Below are 25,341 nucleotides of genomic sequence, written 5' to 3' on the forward strand. Positions count from 1 at the left end.
CCTCACATCATCACATCCCTCAGCTGCTTGAACACACTGATGGCTAAAATACGTCAATCTGTCACTGTGCAACTGTGACACTGAGGTGTATGGTGGTTCGACCGAGCTACAACTTCAGGAAGAGAACTGCAGCGGGCACTAAAGGATTTAAGGAGCTTAAATCTTCTCCATAAACCGTGAGTCAGAATCACTGCAGCAGCTCCATCACAACCTCACTGTCCTGCTGTCTGATTAAATCCTTTCTCAATAATCAGCCTCACAGAATCACACTGCACCTGGTGAGCTCGAAGAAAAATGGCCCTGTTACACTTGATAAAGTAAAACTGTAACCTGATGTAAGAGGATTCATCTCATCATCCTCTGACGTGTGTAATCTGGACTAATTACATTGTTCAACTTGAAAGAAAGGACAGAGAAGAGTCTGTGGTGCTGATGAGTCCAGGACACACTCTGCCCACCACCACATTATATAATCTCTGATTTATATAAGCTGCGTTTTAAAATGTGTGTGTGTGTGTGTGTGTGTGTCACAGCGGTGTAGTCGTTTTGAATTAAGCAGCAGAATCATTTCCAGCACAAGACACAGCCCATGTGTTTTAATTAATTAAGACAAACCCACACACACAGCTGACAGCACCAAGGAACAGAGGAGGGGGAGTCCCACCGTCCGACAGAGGAAACCACAGAGGGAAGGCTGTACTCACTGGAACACACACAAAATTCATCCCCAACACAGTCCCTGTGAGGACACAGGCAGGATATCTGCAGCCAGAGCGACTCACAGCATCAGAGCAAAGTGAAAGTGGCTGATGACAAAGTTTAGTCCTGTGTTCAGACTAACTTTCCTGCTCGACTTTAAACAGATGTGTGTGAGCTTCAGGCTCCTGGCATCTGATAGGTTGAAGAAAAGCTTTCAGTTTTCTGATGGTTTGTAAAATAACGGTCAGATTAACTAAAAAGGAAAAAGAATTCGATCATTTTAGTGATCATCGTTACTAAATTTAAGCCGGAACTAGCCCAGTGTGTGTCTCACCCCAGGTCCAGTATGGGCGGTTTGTCTCGTCCTCGGCGGTAGCACAGGTACAGGTGCGGGTTGTTGATGAGGCCGGCGCTTAGCTCGGCCGAGTGTCCGCCCAGCGTCCTCTCGATGCAGGTGAAGCCCTCCGGCACCTCCTCTCCGAGCCCGCGGGCGATCACCACCAGGTCCGTCACCGGCTCCACCGCCCGTCCCGACGAAGACGAGGAAGTCGAGGAGGAGGAGGAGGAGGAGAAGGTCTTGCCATCCTCATCCAGGGGCCTCCAGGGACCAGCAGGGTCGAGACCTGCCACTACAAAGTAGTCCACCAGCTGAGGACATTTCTCCTCTGTCATGCCGCCTGTCTGCCCTCCACTGCAGAGACAGAAACACATTTTACACTCATTAATTCAAGGCCACAAGCTAAATGAACTTATTCATGGTCTCAGGCTGGCGACAGCTGAGGGCACCCAGGTACAACAGGAAGGAACTGTTCTCAACTTCAGCTTTAACTTTCATGAGTGTCCCAACTGGTTTGCAGGCAGGTCCCAGGCCACACTGAGGACAATGACCCAAAACAAATACACAGGATATAAGAACTATAAAACATGAGCAGGGACACAAGAGACCATCCTTTACGGACCGACACGCCCCCTAATCAGAAATCAGCTGCTGATTGGACGCTTCGCTTCAGATGACGGACTGGAGGAAATGAGGTGTCATGTCTCTTTAAAAGTGTTTCCTAGATTCTCTGCTCTCGCATCTTTTTCTCTGCATCACTGCTTTGGCTTTAGTGGGAGGGACTGGGACACGAGGAAAAGATGGAGGCGAATAAAAAAGTCACAACACAAATGTCAGCGAGACGCAGCCCCCAAATCCCATTAGCCAATCAGAGCGCAGATGGAGTGCTTTTAATGCAGAGTCTTATTTCCTAGGAATAAATGAAAGTGATTGGTCAGTGAAGTAAAACTGGTCATGCTGGTGTTCAGTTACAAAGTCAATGTTCTGATTAAAGGGGCAGCAGAGGGCAGGCTGCTGGGTCCGTTATAAAAATAGGATGTGCTGTGATGCTGGAGGAGGCTGTTATGTAACTGGATGTCCCTCGCCCTCTCTCTCGCCACGTTTTGAAAAAGAGGAAAGTGGCAGATAAAACCGTCGGTGGACACACTGAACCACAGGTGCAGAAATCACACCGGTGATTGTTGTGATGCTGTTTGATGGTAAAATGTAAAACCTGTAATAAGCAGAAAGTATATTTGCGGCTGTCATCACTGGGTGGAAGTGAGAAAAAGGACAGAGAGGGAAAAGTTCAACCACAAGTGGGTCAAAGGTGAGCTGGCAGACAGGAAGAGGCCTGACCGCCTGGTTCCTGTTCAATCGATGACTTCCTGGTGACACGGCAGCACATCGCAGCTCCCGAGGAGACAGAAACACACGGTTCTCTCTTACCAACACACAGATCTACTGTGCCTCTTCATCAACACGCACCATCATCATCATCACACTCATCACTGGTGCACGACTCTAGTCAAAAAGTGCTGGGTCACATTTACCGAGGGGCTTTCTGACTCAACCAGCTGCATCAAGCTGATGCACATTCATCCAGTTCTGTTTTCACTCAGCTCAACAACAGCACAAAGTCTCAGGTGTCGTCCAACACGCTGATGTCAGAGGTCGTCGAACCGCCTAAATCGCTCAACAGGCCGGTACAAGGCGTAAAAACAGGAAGAGAGAAACTCTAGCTTAGTTTCCCTCCAGCTGCTGCTGCTTCACTTTGAATGATTCGTTTCAAGGCTCAGGTTATAATTCAGAGCTGACGACCTCAGGCTGGGTCAGATTTAAGACCAGAGAGGACCAGGTTCAGTGCTGCTCCTTTGGAAAATGGATAAAGGTTCAGGTCCAGCTGGTTGTTGTCCTAACATGAGGTAACAGGAGTACACCCACCCAATAACTGTGGACACATTTCAGTCTGGAGCCAAACTCGTTTATTCACATGCATCAGATAAAACAGACCAGTTGTGACCATGTGCTGAATACTGGACTTAGAAATGCTCTAACGTCAGTTCAGCTGAGGCTCCTTAACGCAGCAGACTGGAAACAGGACGCGGAAAGGTCACCGCCCCTCACGTGTGAAAGAAGTTTTGTTGGTTATTCTACTGTTCTGCTGCACATGTCGACTCGGATCAACCTCCGTCCTGCACTTTACTGTACATGCAGCTAGACTCTAGCAACCAGCCTGGGTTTGACAGTGGGAAGCCTGCTCTAACACAACAGCAAATTTAGCTGAAACAGCTGATTTCATCACAGTAACTTCCTGTTTTAATCCAGTGTGTAATAATGGAAACCATCAACACACACACATAAACACACACTCAAACACACAAACTGGAAAGCCCAGAAAAATGCACCAGATTTCCTCAGACTGCACCACAATACAGAGTTTACTCTGGGTCACAGCAACCAGCCGCCCAGCGATTGTTTCTCTATGCTATAAAGTTCATAATTATGGTCCAGGTGTATCACAAATACCTGGACTTTCAAAATGTTCCTGAGGTTTGGAGAGTCCACTGCTAAAACCAGGCCTGCCAGCCTCGACTCAACCACAGGGTTTTGCCCCCAAAGCCGAGCCGGAGGTACTGAAGGTCAGTATAACGGTCTACCTGTCACAGTCTCACCTGCCTGCCAATGTCGTGAAAGCGAAAAGGGAGAAATAGGACCAGACCATGGTTTGACTGGTGACAGAGCAGAAGTGTTGCCGCTGCCACAGTTAAATGTGGAAACGGGGCCAAAGTCTTTCCAGGTGCAGCCTAATTAAAACCGTAGCTGCTGACCAGAAAACCTCAAGTCTGCAGACACACAGAGCCAGATCACAAATACAGTCCCCAGGCTAACTCTAGACCTGCTGAAAATTCTGGTGTGTCCAAATCTGAATGGACTGCAAACCCAAACAGACCAGGTGTCTCCTGAGTCCCTGTGACACCAGCAGCAGTGAAGTTACACTAAATGTCGTTAAAGTCAGCAGCTGTTCTCATCTCGTTCCCATTTCATCAAAAGTCTCCACACACACGGTCACATACAAGAAGCTGCTGATTTAGCAGCTAATGATCCAGAACCAGGAGAAGGAAAATCAGATTCACACACTAAATATTATGAGCTTAACAAACCCAGACACAACCCACAGGTGACAACACATCATCAGTGTTAATACAACCCTCAGGATTTATGCAGTTCTTACTGTGAGCCTGTCATTTGGTCACGCAGCCTGAAAAATGCTCCTCGTCTCCTGCAGTTCGGGCGCAGTCGTACCTGACGGAGGCTTTCGCGTTGACAGCTACTGTGAAAAGTTGCCACAGGAAGTCAGCGGTGCTGCGAGGGAGAAAATAGAGCTTTCATTTCTCAGTGAGTGAAAAGTGCAGCTGAGTGTGATGCAGCTGAGGAGGAAGAAGGTCTAAAAGAGGATTTTTAAACAGAGAAGTGACATCACAGCCACACACGGCGTTCACTGGTACGAGCGGCTGTGAACAACAACTCTTTGTTTCCTTGACGCGCTGCAGCATCTCATGCACCAGAGACCGTCTGTCAGCACATTCAGTGACATAACGGATGACCAGCACTCACGAGTCTCTGTGCACACTGGACTCAGTATATAAAGTACTTCAAATCAGAAGTATATAAGGTAGTTAACATCAGATACACAGCGGTATATAAAGTACTTCAAATTAGAAGTATATAAGGTAGTTAACATCAGATACACAGCGGTATATAAAGTACTTCAAATTAGAAGTATATAAGGTAGTTAACGTCAGCTACCCAGCAGTATATAAAGTACTTCAAATTAGAAGTATATAAGGTAGTTAACATCAGATACACAGCGGTATATAAAGTACTTCAAATCAGAAGTATATAAGGTAGTTAACATCAGATACACAGCGGTATATAAAGTACTTCAAATCAGAAGTATATAAGGTAGTTAACATCAGATACACAGCGGTATATAAAGTACTTCAAATTAGAAGTATATAAGGTAGTTAATGTCAGCTACCCAGCAGTATATAAAGTACTTCAAATCAGAAGTATATAAGGTAGTTAACATCAGATACACAGCGGTATATAAAGTACTTCAAATTAGAAGTATATAAGGTAGTTAACGTCAGCTACCCAGCGGTATATAAAGTACTTCAAATTAGAAGTATATAAGGTAGTTAACGTCAGCTACCCAGCGGTATATAAAGTACTTCAAATTAGAAGTATATAAGGTAGTTAACGTCAGCTACCCAGCGGTATATAAAGTACTTCAAATTAGAAGTATATAAGGTAGTTAACGTCAGCTACCCAGCGGTATATAAAGTACTTCAAATTAGAAGTATATAAGGTAGTTAACGTCAGCTACCCAGCGGTATATAAAAGTACTTCAAATTAGAAGTATATAAGGTAGTTAACATCAGATACCCAGCGGTATATAAAGTACTTCAAATTAGAAGTATATAAGGTAGTTAACGTCAGCTACCCAGCGGTATATAAAGTACTTCAAATTAGAAGTATATAAGGTAGTTAACGTCAGCTACCCAGCGGTATATAAAATACTTCAATTTAGAAGTATATAAAGTTAGTTAACGTCAGCTACCCAGCGGTATATAAAGTACTTCAAATTAGAAGTATATAAGGTAGTTAACGTCAGCTACCCAGCGGTATATAAAGTACTTCAAATTAGAAGTATATAAGGTAGTTAACATCAGCTACCCAGCGGTATATAAAGTACTTCAAATTAGAAGTATATAAGGTAGTTAACGTCAGCTACCCAGCGGTATATAAAGTACTTCAAATTAGAAGTATATAAGGTAGTTAACATCAGCTACCCAGCGGTATATAAAATACTTCAAATTAGAAGTATATAAGGTAGTTAACGTCAGCTACCCAGCGGTATATAAAGTACTTCAAATTAGAAGTATATAAGGTAGTTAACATCAGCTACCCAGCGGTATATAAAATACTTCAAATTAGAAGTATATAAGGTAGTTAACGTCAGCTACCCAGCGGTATATAAAATACTTCAAATTAGAAGTACATAAGGTAGTTAACGTCAGCTACCCAGTGGTATATAAAGTACTTCAAATTAGAAGTATATAAAGTACTTCAAAGCTCAAAGAGGAAACCACAAGCCGGGCTCATCACCAACTACAAAACACTTGTGTTTCCAGCCGACGCCTTCGAGTTTGAGCTGTCGTTGGTGTTGGACTCCTTGAGATAGTTTCACTTTGAAGCGCACAACAACAACAACAACAACAACAACAACAAGTCTGAGGAGGATTACAGCACCAAACACGACGCCCTGCATGGCTCCAGATCAAGATCAGAGAGAAGAACCAGATCCAGACCTTCTTCACCAGAACCAGAAAGTCCAAGTGATACTAAATGGGGCAGCAGAGTCAAAGCCTCTGTAGCTACAGGAAACACTTGCAGCAGTCTGAGCCGCCCAGAGTCCCCTCACACTCGGTCTGAGTTCATTTCTAAACGCCGCCTGCGCTTCCAACACACATTCACTGGTGCATGAAAGGAGGTGGAGGAAGTGTGTTCTGTGCAGTTCAGTTGGAAGGTTCACCACGTGTGAAAACACTGCACAGATGTTTTATACCAAACCGATTTCACAATGAGCGTGACACAGAACCTGAACTGGCCCCCTGCTGTCTAAGCGCTGCAGCTACAGCTAGAACGGGGCATTAGAAGGATCCGACTATGAATTATGGTCATCGTGTTGTTTTATTTCAGTCCTGCTGCGTTTTGCTTGAAGCAAAAATGAAAATGATCAATTCAGAGCAACAATCAATAACGTACTGTTGTTGTATGTTGTTGATTCGGCCCACGCCTACAGTCACTGTGTCTCTGGATGACGTCAGGCTGCAGCCCAAGTTTAATCCAGATGGCCTGTGTCAAACAGAGGCTGAACTGAGTTAACTGTCCTCTGGCGGAGGCTGCAGCCCCGGGGCCTCGCCGTCTCAGCTAACACCAGCTCCAGCTATTTAAAGCCCCACCAGAAAACAGGCCTGTGGGACGGACAGGGGGATCCGCAGTAGGCGGCCATCGCTCAGGTCTTAGAGGCCTTGCTGCGTGAGGCCGACCTGAATTACTGCAGACGCTGAAAGTGGAGGAGCTGAAGAGACCAGAGTCTAAATTTAGGGAGGACACGCAGCTGCTTCCAAATGAATCCACACATGAGGACGCCTCCTTAAACAACAACCCGAGGAGTAAACAAAGAGAGGACAGGTCAATCAGTGAAGTCGTTCTAAGGACTAAAAGGCCAAGGATGTGAAGGTCTGGATGTTTCTCTTGGTCGGACACTAAAAAGTAAATTTAATATTTTGCATTTTAAACACGCTCCAAGACTTTGACACCATCAGCTTTGACTGTAAGAAACATAATGAGCAAAACCAGGAGCAGAAGAAATAATCAGCAGATTAACGCAGGAGGCAGAGAGTTCACTGGGCACCAGCACCAACACACACATCAAAGTGTGTGTGTGTGTGTGTGTGTGTGTGTGTGTGTGTGTGTGTGTGTGTGTGTGAGGACGCAGGTCAAGGTGAATGGAGCAGCTTTGCAGCATCAGCACTAAGCAGCAGGATGATTCACCCACAGAGAGAAGAACAGAAGACGAACATGGTGAACGACAGTTTCAACATGTTGGTCCAGCTACAGCTGAGACATGAGGCTGAGTCCACATCCCAGACCTGCTGTTTGATCCATGTCAGTCAGGGGACATGGACCAGGTGTGAACACCCTGAGCTCCTAAACTGCCACCATGCACAGACTGAACTGACATGTGAAGAACAACAACGTGTGTGTTTCCTCCAAAGCTGCTGGGTTCCCATATGCCTCGTCCGGGCCGTTCCAACCCTGAGCCCTGAAGACAAACCCTGTCCCTCCAGTAAAGGGACAGTCTTTACTGTGGAGTCCTGCATCACAGGAGCTGGCACAGAACTCCCCCCTCACAGATGGCGACTGAGGCCGGAGGTCGGCTACGAGCCGACAGGACCGAGGGGACAGGAGGACGCTCGGTGTCGACTGGGACATCATCATCCCTCTGCCGTCACTGCTACCTGGTGCAGTGCATTCTGGGATACATGTCAACTCCCTTGTTAAAACGAGCAGCACAGAAACACAAACTGCTGTTTACTGAACAGAACCGAAGCCCCGACGCAGAGTCTGCTCTGTGAAACTGTGAGCACAAGCAATCAGGGGTCAAAGGTCAGGTCACAGGTCATAGACCCTCGGTCAAAAACAAACCTTGTCGTGTTTAACAGCGTGATGAACATGGAGGGTTCTGGTCCACAGCTGTGCACGCCCTTCAGGAAGCGTTCATGATGTAAAACACCAGAAATGTTTCAGGGTGTGTTCACGTCCTCAGAGAGCTGCAGACGGAGCAGCCCCGTTGGCCCCTGAGTCCGTCCAGGGCCTTGTGTAAGGAGGAGCAGGGAGGAGCCCGTCTGCAGCACCGAGCGCCGACTTCTCTGCCTGCACAGACACTGAGGGCGGCTCTGCCCCAGTGCATGCTGGGGCATCATGACCCTGAACTGGATCATCTGCTGCTGATAAAGTGCGAACTGACGTGTTGGACTGTGACTGAAGTTTTAGTCCAAAGACCCGACGTCACATGTGAACTCTTGTTTCGGCTTCATGTTAAATGTCGACCCTTTAAGTCAAAGGTCGCGCCTGATGGGATTCATCAGGTCCATCCAGGTCCAGATCATCTAATTTAACACAGCTGCTTCTGTCAGACGTTCAGCACCGAAGGACTTTTAGTTGATGACATTTAAAAGCTGTTCACACGAACAGCTGCATGCTATCGCGCTACAAAGTCATTTTCAGGGAACCTTTTTCCTTCTGGTGAGAGCAGACATGAAGGAAAAAGCCAAGATGCTGTTAAAGACACAACTTGAAGCCCTGGCAGGGTGTGAGCTGTTTTTGTAGAGAGGTCTGACACCAAGTGACACCAGGTCTTTGTCTAAACCGAAACTAAACGGTCCCGTGCAGACTCTTCTATCTGCAGAGACAAATCCTGACAAGAGCCGACACGCCCTGATCTCACGCTGTTTTGGCTGCGCGTCACTGAGGATCCTGCCAACACACCTGAAAAGATTCAGTCACCGTGACTCCAAACAACCTCGAGTCACGTGTCTCCCAAGAAGCTTCTAGAGTTTCATTTGACCCTCAAATACAAACCAGGTCTGACCCAGTCTCTGCATCAGAATCCAGCACACGCACCGAGAGCGCTCACAGACCCTCACAGAGGTCAGCAGCTGCATGCTCCTCCCCCTTTGTCCTGCGAGGACAGAGCTGCAGATTTATAGCAGAAATAATGCTGCATCGCTCCAGGACCAGCCTCTGGTACCTGTACTCATCAAACTTAGGTCTCAGACACCTGCAGAACACAAACTAAAATAACCTGATGCCTTCACTCCAGGGATCGAACACCAGCTCCCCCTTCACTGAACACACACTGCTGTTCTGCTGACAGTTACTGGGGACTGTAGTGGACTAGAGGGGACTGGACTGGAGGGGACTGTGGTGCACTGTATGGGGCTATAGAGGATTGTAGAGGATTGTGGTGGATTGTAGGGGAATATAATGGACTGTGGTGGACTGTAGGGGACCATCATAAAGTGAGTCCAAGCTCTCGACACTGCCAGGAAATGGCTGCGTTATTATTCAGCCCTCACTGAGGACTTCACTGAGGACTTCACTGAGGACAGGTGTGAGCACCTCAGCATCCTGATGCCGAGTTTCTTTAATTCGACGCCAACGTGATCAACAGAGCGGCACGTTCACTTCCTGCTCTACAACATTCAGACGGAGGACTGGCGGCGTGTTGTTGTTGTTTAAACCTTCTGTGATGCGTTAAAGCGTCGACTCCTCTGCTGCTAAAAGGCCTCCAGAGGAAACTGTCTTCAGACGGCCCATAATTCATAGAGGCAACGCGCCGCTGAGGACGGAGGCTTCAGAGGAGACGAGAGACTCCTCGCCTCTTTCCACGTTTATTCTGAACTACTGTTTCATGAACTTATCACAGCTAAACCGGGTCTGAGCCAAAAACTGCAGCCCTGGTGTCTCTGCTGCAGACCAGCCCAGAAAACTGCAACCTGGGTCCTGGCACGGCAGCAAAGAGGAAACCAGTCGGCAACTACTGCTGTAAGAGTTGACAAGTAGTCAGCAAGCAGGCAGCGACAACCAGGCAGCAACTATTTCTGTAATTGGTGACAACAAGTCAGCCAGCAGGTGACAACCAGGTAGTAACAACTAGCAGGCAACAACCAGTCAGCAACTATTTCTGTAAGAGGTGACAGGTCAGCCAGCAGGTGACAACAACCAGGCAGCAACAACAACAGGCATCCAGGGAATTTAACTCCCTCCGCGGGTTCCATTATCGGACAGTGCCTCGCACTATTTGCAGCTATTAATTTCCGCAGATGTCCAGGCCCGTGAACCGACTGGACACCGGGTCGTCGTGGACACCGGAGAGCGGTTCGCGTTTCACGCCTGCTGCGTCACTTTACCGTGGGGCACGCGCTGCTCGCTGCAGCTGCCAGGCGATGAACCCCAGAATCAGAGAGTTCCATTATCGGACGCGGACTCTCACTCTGTGTCCGGACCAGTTCGGCGCTTTAAGCCGTAAATTCAGACTCGAACGCGTTGATGACGAACACACCGGCACCGGCCCGGTACTATCCCGATCAGCACCGACTACACATCACATCTGTCCTAAATCCTTAACGCTAAACATATGAGTCGGTGGCTGCCTAACGCCAAGGCTCTTCACATACACGCTTTAACGGGTGAGATCAACGGAAATGCAGTTTTAACGGATGAGATAAACATAAACGCCGTTTAACGGAGCGGGTCGGACCGGGAGAAACCGAAAGGAGCGCTTCGGACGGAGGCGTGTCCGATAATGGGGGTATCGCGATTCCCGTTAGACGCTGAGTCTCCTGCTAGCTGTCCGCGTTAGCTAGCTTAGCCACTTAGCTGCTCTCTGACGGTACCGGGCACCGTTCGGCCCGCCCGGTGAGGACACCCGGGGCAGGTGTGCCAGCCGCTGTCCTACCTTGTCGCGTGTGCCGGTGTTTCCCACAGGTAACAAGAAGGAACATCTTTAGGTCGTTGTCTCACGCGTCACGTCCATGTTTGTTTGCGTCGCCCCAAAGCCGCAGTGTCAAATTACACGCGACAACACGAGCAGCTTCCGGCCCGAGCCGTCAAAATAAAAGCCTAACTGCGAGAACACAAAGGACCACTGCAATACTGCTTTGTTAAAATACTACATCATTCATACCAAAATATATTACTTCACAATGTATATAATTTAACCTTAATTCGTATAATTCCTCATCTATCTATCTATCTATCTATCTATCTTATCTGTTTAAATTGAGACATAATAATTAGTCATATTTATTTTACCTTAACTGGGCCTTAAATTTAATCACCCACTAGTGATAATTTGCAAAATAGCAGTAGAAGTAGTAGTGGTACTAGTAGTATGAGGAGTAGTAATACTTTATCAAATCAAACACAGATTATTAAAAAACAAACAAATACACAGTATATGGAAAAAACAACAACTAAATAAATATTAAGACAGTTTGCTTGAGCATAATTAGAAGAAGAACATTTTACACAGTGGTGTCACCTCAGTAAAGTCCATCTAGTAACGTTTCTGAAAACCATGTGACATGGTTGAGAACTCCAGAACTACTGTTACGTTTTCTTTTCCTCCTGCTGCAATAACATCTAAGCAGCATTTAAACATTTATTTCTGGGCTTTGGGCTGATAGACTTTGAAGATCTAATGCAGATTTGAAGAAGCTCTGGTACAAAGAACGTGGGTTTCGCTTCAAGGCCGCAGTGACATGAACATTTCTGAGCACACATGGACAAATTATTGGCTCCTCTTGAAGTCGCTACTGTTTTAGGTTTGGCTGCTCTAAAAATAAAACAGGACCGATGTCATGCTTTTATTGTGAAGTCCGAGTACCTTGGTTCCAGATGTTTTGTGGTGAACTTTGATGCAGCTGCAGCTGTCAGACACCAACTGACCTGCTGAATGAATTCATGCTGTTTCTGCACGGCCATCACCACCACCACCACCATCATCATCATCATCATCATCATCATCATCATCCCAATAATGCACAGCATGAAGTGTTTAGCTGTAGTCTACATCAATGAAGTACAAATACTGTGCATCACTATATAGTAGGCTATATTGTGTGTAACATGCAGTACATTGATGTAATGAGGTACACACACATTATATTCACTGTATAACCTGTTAATGTATAAATTTAATGCAACATATTTACTGGCATCTATAGTTATAAAACTCAAAAACAGATAATACTGCATTAAGTTTCTTCACTGTAAGTCTCACACAGGCTGCAGTACTTTCATAAATATTTTTATACTGTAGGTACTGCAATAAATCCATTGAAATACTTACTGCATCTATCTAAAGTACTGAAGTATTATCTGGTAAAAGTAGTTTAGTGTTTGCAATGGAAGTATTTATTATTGTGTGACGTCAGGCTTCAGTGGTGTTTCACTGTTGCTGCTGCTGGAGCTGGTTTTAATAAGTCCAGGGGGTCCCAACCTTGGGCTCTGGGCCCTCCGGAGGGTCACATAATTAAAGGACAAATTTAGTTTCAAATTCAAGATTTTTGTCTCAAATATAAAGTAAAACTGGCCTAAAATTCAAGTAAAGAACCTTGAAACAGTACTTCACCCTGCACTAAACTACACGCTGTACTGCAGTATGTGTATACGGATATTTGACTAAATATCAAGCGATGCAGGATTAGGAATCAGACAAGACGACCGCTGGCCCAGGTTTCCTTTGTTTATTTTCTGGAAAAGAAGGTGCCGGTACAGTCTTTAAAAATCTCTCCTGTTGGCTTCAGAAGCACCGCTGGTTTGAAAACATATGAATATGTACAACACACTCAACATTCCCTGGTTATTTATTACAAGGTTCAAATAAAATCTGAATACAACAAATGTCAAAGGTATTATTCAAATACGAAGCAGGAGGTGCAGACGCTTATTTTATTCTCTGCTGCAACAAACGCTAACATCAATAACATGAAAGAAATTAATATACATCAATAAAAAATATGAAAAATGTGAAATATGGCCTTTAACTGATCCCTAGTCTGCACACACGCACACACACACACACACAGAGTCTGCTGGTCAACAGCTCTCCCTGTTGGCAGAATCTGGAACTGCATGTTAACGCACAACAGGTTTATTGCATAACAGCAAGACGCTGCCGCGCGCACACACACACGGACACACACGGACACAAACATACACAGTGACACACACAGTGACAGAAAAGACGAGTTAATTGCAGAAGTTTTAGACAGTTTGACCTTTTTTATAAAAAAAGCGTAGAAATACAACGATGCTTTTAAAATCAATCTCAGCTCATTTTAAAAGAAAAATCTCTTTAAAAAATCTGAAATTAAAAAGGTTTTCTGCCTTTTCCAAACTCACGTCTCGCTGCTGATTTGATGTGAACTCGAACCTTCCTGTCACAGAAGCTGCTCTGTGGGATTTTTCAGACTTTTCCATCCCGGGTCCTGAACTCATCATTTCTGACTCTGCAGTAAAGACAGAACCGAGAACTGACCCCACAACAAGCCATTGGATCTGGTTTCCGGTGCAGCTGCTGCTGGTTTGAGGGATTTAAAGGAGAAAAAAAACGGACGGTGTGTTTGGTGTTTATTTCTGCGGCTGGACTGAAGTGCACGTGTGTTTGAAGAAGAAAGGAAGGTGTGAAGGTAGAAGAAGAAGAGCAGGCTGAATGTTACAGGAAGCAGAAGAAGAGCAGGCTGAATGTTACAGGAAGCAGAAGAAGAGCAGGCTGAATGTTACAGGAAGCAGAAGAAGAGCAGGCTGAATGTTACAGGAAGCAGAAGAAGAGCAGGCTGAATGTTACAGGAAGCAGAAGAAGAGCAGGCTGAATGTTACAGGAAGCAGAAGAAGAGCAGGCTGAATGTTCCAGGAAGTAGAAGAAGAGCAGCCTGGACTTATCTCTGCGGCTCAGACCAACAGGGAGCAAACAGAGAAGGTGAAAATATATTTTCTGTTTGATCTGCCATGTTTTTCACTCATAATTTGCCCAGAATTCATCGCAAACTTGTCTTGTATTTTAAAGGTGCCAGATGTGAACGTTTCTCTCTCCTCTCTCCCAAACCCTCCCTCCCTCCGGTTCTGCTGGAGGTTTCTTCCGTTAAAGGGAGTTTTCCCTCCACTGTTGCTCATGGCAATGGGACAGATTTACACTAAAATCCACTTGCAGGGCTGAAAGACAGGAAGGTGAGCCAAGGAACAGGCTCGGTTCTTTTGGGCGTTTGGTCCGTTTGTTCTCAAAGCTGAACAGGTTCTGCACTCATCTCAGATCAGATGGAATGGCCTGTAGCGGGGACGTTCTACAGTTCTACACTCACATAGTCTGTGTTTCTGCAGCCACGAGAAGCACAGGTCAGGAGGTCAAGGTCAGAAAACATCCAGAGAAAGTAGCTGCAGAGCAAAACTGAGCAGGAAGGAAAAGTCTGACACAATCTGTCAAATCCAGACAGAAACAAACTGCAACACGAGACCCAAACAAACACGTTCTGCCTGTAACATCTAACAACTGCTGCTCCACACTCCGCCCGGCGTCCCGTCGGCTGCCAGCACCGACAGGACCGTCCCCGCTCCGCCTCCGGCCGGACCTTCCGGGAGCTCATCAGACACACGGCAGAGCACGGAGAACAGCTCGACTCCTGCAGGTGAGAGACCGCAGGGTCACGTTCGCCCACCGGGACCAAAACGCTGCCTGAGATCTTCCCACTGACCTACTGCCCAGAAAGGCGGAGCCGGATTCACATCAGAGTTAAAAATCAAAGTGAGCAGATCGAACACTGAGCATCTCGTTTTTAGGAACCAGAGGTTCTGAAGGCGACAGACGTCATTCCACCTTCTGGACCTGAGTCTGTGCCGACTGCTCCTGAAGCAGCCTCCTCTCCGCCAGCAACACATCTGTCACACATCTGTCACAGCTGTTCCCACAGTCTCTGACCTGATTTATCTCGTTTTATTCTGTTTGGCTTCACTTCACTCTCTGTTGTTCGTGTCTTCTGTCTGAACACAGAATAAACCTTTAAGTCATATTTTCACATTGGACTGGATCAGAACGGGCTCCAGCCTGACGGCAGAAACAAAAAGCTCGATGGGGAAACGTGATCTGAGGAGCAAAGCTGGTTTTAGCCAGAGACACTGCCCAGATTTCCCAGAGCCCGGAGGCTCCTGCCCCGATGCTTCCATCCAAACGAGACCTCTCACTTCTCTCAGACTCACATTTGACCCGGTGCCGCTAAAACCCGGCAGAAAAGCAAAGCGGCCGCGGGGTCGACGACCGTTCCGGTCCGACCGCTGGCAGCCTCAAACCTTTTCCTCTTCTCATATTAAATATACTGCTCTTAAGATAAAATGTGAGAAATTATATACAGAAAATTTCAACCACTTTGAAAAATAAAACTTTATAGTCAGAATATTAATAATCATTTTTACCTTTCTTACATAAAAATACATTACTATGCTGTCGCCCTCACCTGGGCTGAAACACAGGTGCAGCAAGTGCAGGGAGAGGGGGCGGGGCAAACGGCTGTCAATCACAGTGGCTGGGCTTAAAGGGCAATGCCACCAAAAAACAGATTTGTGTTTTTGATTTTGTTCAGAGGATTATGGGTCAGGTCATGGCGGCTAAGAGTTAAAAGATCTGAAACCAAAATAAGTTTCCAACAAAGCAGCGTCTTTAATCTGTTTCGGTTTAATGACGCTTGTTTTGTTCCCAGCCTGAAATGTAAATATGCTCAGACTAATTATTATCTTGTGCAAACAAATGGGCAGATCGGCCACATGGAGATAACACGTCTGTGTGCACCAGACAGTAACTTGTGTTTTTAGTGGTGTGTGAGTTAATAGCAGTGATCAGCTGCATGAAGCTTTACATCCATAGACGACACAGGAGTGTGGAGCAGCAAGATCACCTGCAACACCAAGAACTCAAATCATCTGGTGTTAATGTTTAGTCAGCAGTTTTGTGGGTCAAATGTCGACGACAGAGATTTTAAACAGTGTTTGGGAATTTTATGTAAATATTTTTTCATGGCAGCTGCAGTTTTGTCTGAGCTCACAAAGTTGTCACCTCTCTACTGCTGGGAAGGATTCAGCTTCCAACAGCAGCAGCCGGAGTCTTTGTGTTGGTGGAATTGCCCTTTAAAATCTTGACCTGAAGGGGAATAAAGCAGAAGCCTGAGGGAGCAACTGTGCTGAAGCTGTGGCACGAAAACAAGACGCCGCTGTGGGCTGCAGAAAAGCACAACAGGTCTGGGTATTCTGGACTTCTGTCTGCTTCCTGCTCGAGGTGTCTTCCACCTGCTGCTGATTTTTCTCAACACACTCACTTTGTCTTTAAAAACTGCAGACAGGTGCATCTACGCGTCTGTGTTCAGGGAACATGGTAAAACACAGGCAGGCAGCAGGCACACACGGCTGAAACACACTGATCCACAGTCTGAAACCTGACGTCCACCTGAGCAATGACTTTGAAACTTTGTGTTTCATGTTCAGGCTCCAGGCTGCGGCTCCGAAAACTCTGATGAGGCTTTAACGATGATGCAGGATGAGTATCTGTGATCACACGGGACGCTCGTTTCGTCACGGCTGCCGTTCGCACACGGGCCGAGCCCATCGATGGGGACTCTGAGGACCACATCGCTCCGCTGACACCAGCGGATAAGACATGGGCCAAATGAATTTTATCAGCTCAGGTTTGGTCAGTGATCCTCACCAGTGTCAGAGCTGCTCGCCCTAGTTCACCTGGACATTTCCACCTAATGTTCTCAGGTCATTGTTAATAAGGTCTGAGCTGACACTGCGTCTCTGTTGCTGCTAAATCAAACCACCAACATTAAACAGAACCCTCTGCGGCGTGGAGCTACAGACCAACTCTGGACACTCACCAACTGTGAGCTCGTGCGTTTCCACATGTGCAACAGCTGCTGACTCAGGAAAACGTCCGGTGTGACCACAGAATCATTTATGGCTTTCAAGCAGCTTTAACTGGACATTTGCGTCAGATCAGGGGCACCTTGGTGATGGACTGATACGTTTGGCCTGAACAGAAGCGGCACACATGAGGCTGAGGGGGCTTCATCCCAAACATTCATCTGTGAATGGGGCCGGACCAGACTGGTCATATCTCAGGCTGTGGGACCGACACCTGCGGGCGTCAGAGCAGGAAACTCTAAAGCCTCTGAACTATGGCTGGGTTCCTGTCAGTGGCTGGTGGAGCCGGAGGATCGGCCTCTGGCTGATTAACTTCACGGGTCAAACAATCCAAAGCTAACAGACGACTTTTCTGCGAAGTGGCCAACATGGCTGCAACAGGATGCACGATGCTGCTGGTTTCTACAGACCGTTTCGTACATTAAGCCGATGTCAGGTGAGCGTTTTGTTCTTGCGTGTTTGCATTGACGCGAGTGCATTTTTCATTACCATGCAGATAAGACTTGTACAAGCTAATGCCTAGAAACAGAAGCATCTTGGTTTTTCTGGACTTCAAGCATTGCAAGAGCGTTTTCAGTTAAGTGCCTTCGACGAAGAAACCCCCCCCACCCCTCCTTCGGTTTGTTCCGACCCCTGACAGAAACCTCAGGTCCTTCTCTCTGAGACGTCCAGAGTCACGCCCACACCTCGCTCTGCTTGGGGGAGTGGTCAGCGGGCGCTGTCCAGGTAGCCGACTCCTCACCGGATTCCCACCGAGCTCCGGGAGAGGAGGGGGGGTGGGGTCACTTCAGCCGGTCGGATCTGAAAGAGTCCTCCACCGCCGGGTCCGCGAGCATCAGGTCGCCGTCCAGCATGTCCAGAGCCAGCGGGTCCATCCTGAGCTGGTCGTCCAGGGAGAAGGGGTCCATCTCGAAGCCGGGGACGTTGGACAGAGCGTTGGCGATCTCCTTGGACAGACCTGGTGGAGAGTCTCCTGCAGGGAGGGAGTGAGGGACTGTAAGTCATATTTCTAATTAGACTAAGAATGTAGACCAGACATAACAACAAGCAGAAGTGCATTAAATAATGTTAATGCACCGATGTCCTCACCTCTCAGGTCACCTGACTGTTAAAACATCTGCAGACTTTATTACCTGCAGCTCTTTGTTTTGGGCGCCATCTTCAGCTAGTTAGTGTTTCTACTATTATCTTCAACTGAGCTGCCATCTAACACTAGTGACTACTGGACATAATGACTGCAAATACACACATATAAGTCACTTCGCTGTATAAGTCACAGGATAAACCAGAGGACTAAATAAAGTGCGACCTATAGTCCAGAAAATCCGGTAAGATTTCAAACACTGAGAAGCAGCAGTGACGCTGGAGAAGTTGGACCCAGAAAAGCATCAGTGACCGACTGACAACAGGAGCAGCTCACAGACTAGAGAGAGAGGTGGTCTGCACACACCACAGTCCCAAAACAAGTCCGTTAGTGCGTCTCCCAATACGTTCCCCTTCTCAGCTCCATTAGAGCCGATTAGATCCTGATGAAGACAAAATGATTTCAAAACAAAAGTCCCAGGTCCCTAAAGCAGCTGCTCACTGTAGCTTTAATCAGGCAAACAGGTCACTAGCTGGGAACTATTTTCACCGGCGGATGAATCCACATGAAGCTCGCATCTGGCTGTTCTGCTGAGCGAGAAACACATCTGCTCATGAGCTACTCACACTCTCTTCACATAATCTGCACTTACCCCAACACCCTCATTATTTTAGGAACCAAATAAATCACGTCTGGTTGAGAAGACGGAGAGAAAAACATTTCAGTTTTCACTTCCTTCCTTCAGAGTCTTTATTTATTTGACCTACTATAAAGTTTTGCTGCCAGTTCTTTCACTTGTTCATGTTCCAGGTACAACAGACACTTCCTGGTCTCACTGGTCATTGTGTTTGGGGCTTCTTTTCTTTAAACAACTGAAATATAAGCCGGACACATTACACATAACAAAGACCAGTTTCTACTGACCAGTGAGGATGATGTTGGGCACGTTGTGTCGTGGGTCCCCGCCGCCGTAGTTCTGGTTCTGGTTGTTGAGGAGCTGCTGGTCCCCAGGCTCCTGCAGGTCCAGGGACCCCTGGGTGTTGGAGGGGAATTGGTTCTTGTCGGTGCTGCTGCTGCAGCTCAGAGCGCTGTGGTTCAGGGACAGAACCTCACCCTGGTTCTCTGCTGTGAACTGGACAAAAAGAGCAAAGAATTAGCTGCCGAAGGTCACGGCGGGTTCTGGTGACTGACAGTCCCTAGGATTCTGTTTTTTAAGATCCAAATCTCCATAAAAACCTGAATGATTTATTCCATCATCGGTGACACATGATGCAGCTGTGCTGTACAAACCAACATCATCTGGAATTTGTGCTGACATGGTCTTGGGCTCATATGGGGTTTAGAACAAATCCATTAGGCTGACTGAAGACAAAGGAATTGAGGTTCTAGGGTTCTGTGGTGTTAGAGGGATATCTGACCAAATAACCCGGGGCCACGTAAAGACCAATAAACCAAAGTAAACCCTGACTGGAACCTTCTGTGAACTTCAAGTGCTCGAGTCCAGTCTCTGAAATCCTCCCACAGCAGAGTCTTTGAGTTTCAGTAAGACTGGGAGGAAACAGTAAATCTTGATGTTGTTATCTTTCTGTGTTTGAACCCTGGAACTAGATGAAACTGAATATCACACATTTAGACCCCAATGCCCGTCTGACGTTTTACCCCAAGGAAAAGCAGCAGCGAAGTCACATGGACATGTCTGGCCTGCATAAGCTCTAGTGCCAAAGCAGGACAACATGTCCACAAACAAAACCTGTTGAGTTTAAAAGCGTCGTTACAGCTTCAGGTGACATCATGTGACAGCGGCCCGTTACCTGCTGGTTGGATTTCCCTGTGAGCTGCAGGCTCAGGTACGGGTCGTCCAGCAGAGAGTTGAACAAGGCATCCTGGGAAAAGACAGTCAGTGTTTGAGTGACCGGCATCAAAACAGCAGCTGAAACCTACAAGTTGAATTCACTGAGTTTGTAATGTGTCTCTTCTGTCCTGGTGTGGAGATTAGTTTGTTTCAGCCTGAGCAACAAGATATTAATAACTCAACAAGGCTAAACTGACAGAAACAGAAACAATAACAACTGAACTCAATGAAACAGACCAGCTGTGTCACCACAGGACAAACCCAACAACTGACCAGTGGCTGCTCATCCATGTTTTAAACTAGTGTAAGAATAGCACATGGACGTGAGATTATACGATGAGGGGGCGGTGCCATGACATGGCTGTTTGGCATTACAGACTTACTAATGATGGCTGTCTGCACTCACAATAACTTGTTTGTGCCACATTTCCCATGTGAAGTGTGTCAGGACAGAAAAAGAGACCCAGCCGCACAGAGGAGTCAACTACAAACCACGTCAACTTGAGACCGACCGGACTGTTACATAAAACATCGTGTTTCCGGCTCATTTAAAACAGGAATCTGACCCGTCTCTGTTCCTGTTCCAACTTGTTCAACCCTTACGCCGAGTTCTGGCTTCCACTACACCCTCAGATTCCCACTGCACTAAACCACAGATGGTTATTCCTTCTGTAGTTTTTAGGCTCTATAATCTTTGGAAACGAGTATTAGAATCGCTGTACAGCTGCTTATAGTCAGTATGTAGATCTGAGGATTTATCAGACAAATATGATGAAAACTGTTGCTAAAAGTCTCATCTGTAAACACTTCAGCTCTTCTTCCCTTCTCTGCCATTTTTCCATGGAGCCACAGAAGCTTTTGTGTTGGGTGTTGGCAGCTGAATCACAACAAGCATCAGATGTCAAACCATAAACAGACCCCATGCAGTAACAGGAGACCCCGGCTTTAACTGCCTTTCCAGAGTGGGACCTGATGTCACTGGCAGGTGCGAGTCCATCAAATGGCCTCGCGTGTCGCCTGAAGAAACTCAGTATAGTCAACGTGTCCGTGCTGAAGAAAAGCCCCTGAGGCTGCCTCCGCCTGGCCGGCTCTGATCAAATGTCACAGTCTGTGTGCACACAGTGACTGCTACTTCAGAAACAGCACCACGTGCCGCTTCTCTTTTATTTCACCTCAGCGTCACGTCAGACGACGAGAACCCGACACCTCTGATCCTCGGAGATAAATGTGCCTGTCAATCAGTTCCTCCTTAACATGTGTTTCTGCAGCAGTGACATTCAAGCTCTGACAGGAGATTAAAGCAAATTAGCACATGTGCTCATATAACTACGTGGCACTGACAAAGACATGGCTGTGTAGATACTGGTTTATAAATGGGTCTGACTTCTACCACAATGGAAATGGACGGCACATGGAGGCAAAGTGGGACAAATAGGAAAGGATCACCGGGTTACACAGGTGAACTGGTTTGAATCACAGAGCAGGCCCAAATAAAAAAGATTCAGCAGCTCAACACATCGACCCTCTGAGCTCTGGATGAACACAGTTTGTTTCCATGGAGCTCTGTGTGCAGAAAGATTCAAAATCCATCTAAGAAAAACTCTGGGCTAAATTTGGGCAAAGCAGGGCTCAGTGAAACCTTTAACATTTTCAGACTTTTATATTTGTAGATGATGTGTTCACATGTCCAGAGACTTGTACTATGAAGAATAATTATTGGGACAGAGATTATTTCACCTTGTATCCACCACTGGCTGAAAAATACTGTTGATTATTTGACCTTTCTAATCTGTCAGCACCAGAAGAACTAAAATGTAGCGGCTTGTCAGAAGATAAACTGACCTTTGCTTTATCGCTGCTCTCAGGACAGACCTGTCATTTTTAGCTTCTGTTGGTAAAACTAAACAGATACGGCCTCAACATTTCTAATCAACGCCTGTAATACACCCTGCAGTCTCTAGGGGGCACTAGCAGGACTTCGGATTTGGCTGTTTTGGTGGAGATGTTCTGCTCCATACAGTTGTGATTACTCACATTGTACAGGTCTGTGGCAAAGTTGTGACTGATCTGTTGCAGCTGTGGGAGGCCGCCAACGCTGTTCTGCTCCACCTGATGCTCTGCTTCGTGTTTGACCTGGCACTGAGAGGACGAGGAGCTCTGGATGCACGGATTCAACGCACCCTCGTTCTTAATGAGCAACGCATTTGTCGTATTCACCTGCGGGCCCATTGACCTCTGCTGCTGCTGCAGACAACACAACACAATCTGAGCTGAGCTACACATGTACATGTAAAAGGATGGGAACTGTCTTTCTTTACAAATGCGGACAATCTCACTGTTCCAAAGTGCTGCTGCATGTGCTGGTTGCGAAGGTTCTGCAGGTGGAGCTGCTGCATGGACGCAGAGTGTTGCTGCTGCTGGGCGTTGGGCCGCGGCTGCTGGATGCGGTGCAGCTGGTGGTGGGGGTGCTGACCCAGCGCAGAGGGCTGCTGGTGGGGGTGCTGACCCAGAGCAGAGGGCTGCTGGGCAGGCTGGGAGCCGGCCACACATGGGACAGGCTGGTGTTGGTGGGACTGACTGAGTGGGTACGGGGGGAGCCGCTGGTCCAGAGGCAGTTTGCTGGTGTCCAGAGGGACGCCCTGTGGAGGGAGGGGGGGGTGTTAGCTGCAGTCTTCAGGTGGGAATGTCTGACACCTCAACACACATCATCAGCCTCACACATAAATCTGGACATGACCTTTGACCGTACATCAGCTCTGCAACATTAACCTCACACAACCATTAAAGGCAAACATCTTATTGTGAAGGGCAGGTTTGTTGATTTTTAAGGGAAAGTAAGTAAATACGAGCAAAACAACATTAAACATGAAGAGAAAAATGAGGAGTTAGTTTGGACATCGCTCATTAACTATTAGGCCTTCACCGATTCTTCAGGTCATAAAAGCCAAATGAGACATTTTCTGACTGTGGTTAATACTCAACAACTGACGGAGGATATGAAACTGAGTCTAACTCACGCCTTCATCTCCTCCACCCACGGTGAAAGACGCCAAAACAGACCATGACGGGCTGATCACATCTAAACCACCAAGATAAAAACTACAGCTGAAAAAAATGAGCTTTGACTCTGTGGATTCAGGACCAGCATAAGATACTGGCACCCTTTGCTGTGGACTTGGATGTCATGGGGTCCAACTCCTAAACTGACCCTCAACATCAGCGTTTGGTGAGTAAAGTTTCCCTCCTGTTCCTCTGGCTTTAAATCCAGACAGACTGACACCACCTGTCCAGGTGTGTGTGTTACCTGTGTGATGGAGGACAGGGTGGGCGAGATGGTGGGCGAGAACTGTTTGGAGTGATGCCTCCGTTGCTCCCCTCCCATGGGCAGGATGAGCGGGGACAGCTGGGCTCGTCTCCGTGGCGACGTGCTGAGCGACGGCTGACCTTGTCCGCTGATCAGCGGCGAGTAGGAGGAGGAGCACGAGCCGGAGCCGCCCACGCCGCTGTTATAGTTGGGGTTGCCGCTGGAAACCGACTGGAGGGAGGAGTTACTGAGGGAGGAGTGCAGCGATTGGCTGCTGAGGGAGGACGGCAGGGAGGGGGAGGAGCTGAGGGACGACTGCAGCGAGGGGTTGCTGAGGGACGAGTGCAGGGAGGCGGAGCTCAGGGAGTTGGAAAAGGAGTGGCTGCTGAGTGATGACTGGATGTTGGGGTTGCTTAGTGACGACTGCAGGGAGGGGTTACTGAGCGTGCCCTGTAGAGACGCCAGGAGACCTGAGGAAGGAGAATATAACACACTCAGACTGCAGAAACAACAGGGCCCAGACAGCAGGAGCACTACTCAGGATGAAACCTATAAAGTCTGCACAATCAATAAAACAACAAGAATGTTAATGTGTTGACTGACTAATTTTAAAAAATCTATACCTTCAAACTAAAGCCAGGAATAAGTGATCAGGCGGACGGCCCTTCAAAATGACCTCCAGCAGGGTGAACAGTGACATTTAGTCACACAGTAAAACCAAAACCAGCTCTAGACGTTGTTCACCATTGTTGGTGAGGAAGAACCACGTGAGCCAGGTCAGCCGTGTGGCTCCCTGCTGGGTTTTTAATAGTTTCTGGACAACAACGGAGGCTCAGACCCTTAAGCTTCAGTGACAACAATCGACTCTTTAACAGGTCCCACCTTTGAAAAAAATGATAGAACTTCATGTCCCTGCTATTATGGAATAAAACTCACATGGCTCCTTGTTAAGCAACAAGCACTACAGGAGTACTCTGCACACGGACGAGTCTCTGTGGCTTCAGTTAAAAATAAGAGTCTGTTTGGTCAACCAGGCCCACAGAGAGACGACCGGCCTGTTTCCACCTGAGCTCCTCCCCAGGTGATCAGAGCAGGTGGAAAAACACACACACCGTCCCGTCTTCATTCACATCGTCTTCAAACAAGCCCTCCCTACCTGAAGACGTCTTTTTATAGCCTCACTACATCAGGTTCACCCAGAAACTGCACTTCTGTGGGTTTCTCTGACCTGGTTTAAGTGTAGAACCAAGAAGAAAACACAGGCCCCAAAAGCTGGAACAGGACAGGAGCAGGAAAATAAAAATGCTCAGTGAGCTGAAGCAGTGTCCTTACAGCTGCTGCTTCACTGACGCTACCACAGAGCAGATCAACAAAACCAACGTCGACCCCCCCACCCCCAGCAAATGTCATGATTATCTGCCCAGTCTGTGCACAAAGCTGACGACTTGTCCTGCAGGCGGCGCTGGAGGAAAGCGAATGAGACGGTCCTCAGGGGAGCAGGAACCCAACTGGCATATTTCACAGTAATTTGAGCATCAGAACTGGAGTAAAAGGGGAAATGATCATGAGAGTGTTGTGGTGCAGGTCACTCGCCAGATGACAAGGTCTGGGACTGATGAACAAACCCCATCGTCAGTTCTGTGTAATTGTTATTCAGGAGGGGAAACTCTGCTTGGTTGGTGTTTTTTTTTTTTTGTTACTTGTTAAACCACCATGTAAATTTGGAAGGTGTGTGACATTTATGGTGATACTCTTCTCTGGTACTGGGACAAGTAAAAATATGAAATGTTTATTTAACACAACTGAAACACACCCAAACACAAACTAAATGCACACAACTTTGAGGTACCAGGTGACACTTTGTGCTCCAGGGTTACAGTTTTATAAGGACACGCGACGATCCAGAGTCAGGTTTGCAGCCTGAGGTTCAGCTGACAGCAGCTTCCTGTCTGTGGTCGGTACAATCATTTCACAAGCGCTAA

General features: G+C 47.1%; 2 protein-coding genes across 8 annotated transcripts in view; both read right to left on the reverse strand.

Moving 5' to 3' along the window:
• Positions 1-933: 933 nt before the first annotated feature.
• On the reverse strand, positions 934-11,227 carry LOC113136279 (DENN domain-containing protein 4B-like). Of its 5 annotated transcripts, none has more exons than XM_026316943.2 (4): positions 11,109-11,193; positions 4,251-4,381; positions 1,034-1,390; positions 934-952 (listed from the first exon to the last, which is right to left on the reverse strand). In XM_026316943.2, exons 2-4 carry the CDS (start codon positions 4,262-4,264, stop codon positions 949-951), a joined length of 375 nt encoding a protein of 124 aa, XP_026172728.1. In that variant the 5' UTR covers positions 4,265-4,381; positions 11,109-11,193; the 3' UTR covers positions 934-948. The 5 variants fall into 5 exon arrangements, with proteins under 5 accessions (XP_026172728.1, XP_026172727.1, XP_026172729.1 ...); XM_026316942.2 differs by lacking the exon at positions 11,109-11,193 and adding an exon at positions 6,332-7,495; XM_026316944.2 differs by lacking the exon at positions 4,251-4,381 and having other exon boundaries at positions 11,109-11,227.
• A 1,658-nt stretch (positions 11,228-12,885) lies between these two features.
• The window catches only part of LOC113136153 (CREB-regulated transcription coactivator 2), a 29,385-nt gene continuing 16,929 nt past the window's right edge, over positions 12,886-25,341 (reverse strand). For 2 of the 3 annotated variants that reach the window (XM_026316671.1, XM_026316673.1), the window contains 6 exons: positions 23,360-23,829; positions 22,392-22,694; positions 22,090-22,299; positions 20,015-20,086; positions 19,128-19,335; positions 12,886-18,092 (listed from right to left, as the gene is read on the reverse strand). In XM_026316671.1, coding sequence (XP_026172456.1) covers positions 17,902-18,092; positions 19,128-19,335; positions 20,015-20,086; positions 22,090-22,299; positions 22,392-22,694; positions 23,360-23,829 — 1,454 coding nt within the window. In that variant the 3' untranslated portion in view covers positions 12,886-17,901. The remainder of the gene's footprint in view (positions 18,093-19,127; positions 19,336-20,014; positions 20,087-22,089; positions 22,300-22,391; positions 22,695-23,359; positions 23,830-25,341) is intronic. The other variant, XM_026316672.1, reaches the window with a different exon arrangement.

Source organism: Mastacembelus armatus, chromosome 16 (assembly GCF_900324485.2).
Source record: "Mastacembelus armatus chromosome 16, fMasArm1.2, whole genome shotgun sequence".
Classification (NCBI taxonomy): Eukaryota; Metazoa; Chordata; class Actinopteri; order Synbranchiformes; family Mastacembelidae; genus Mastacembelus; species Mastacembelus armatus.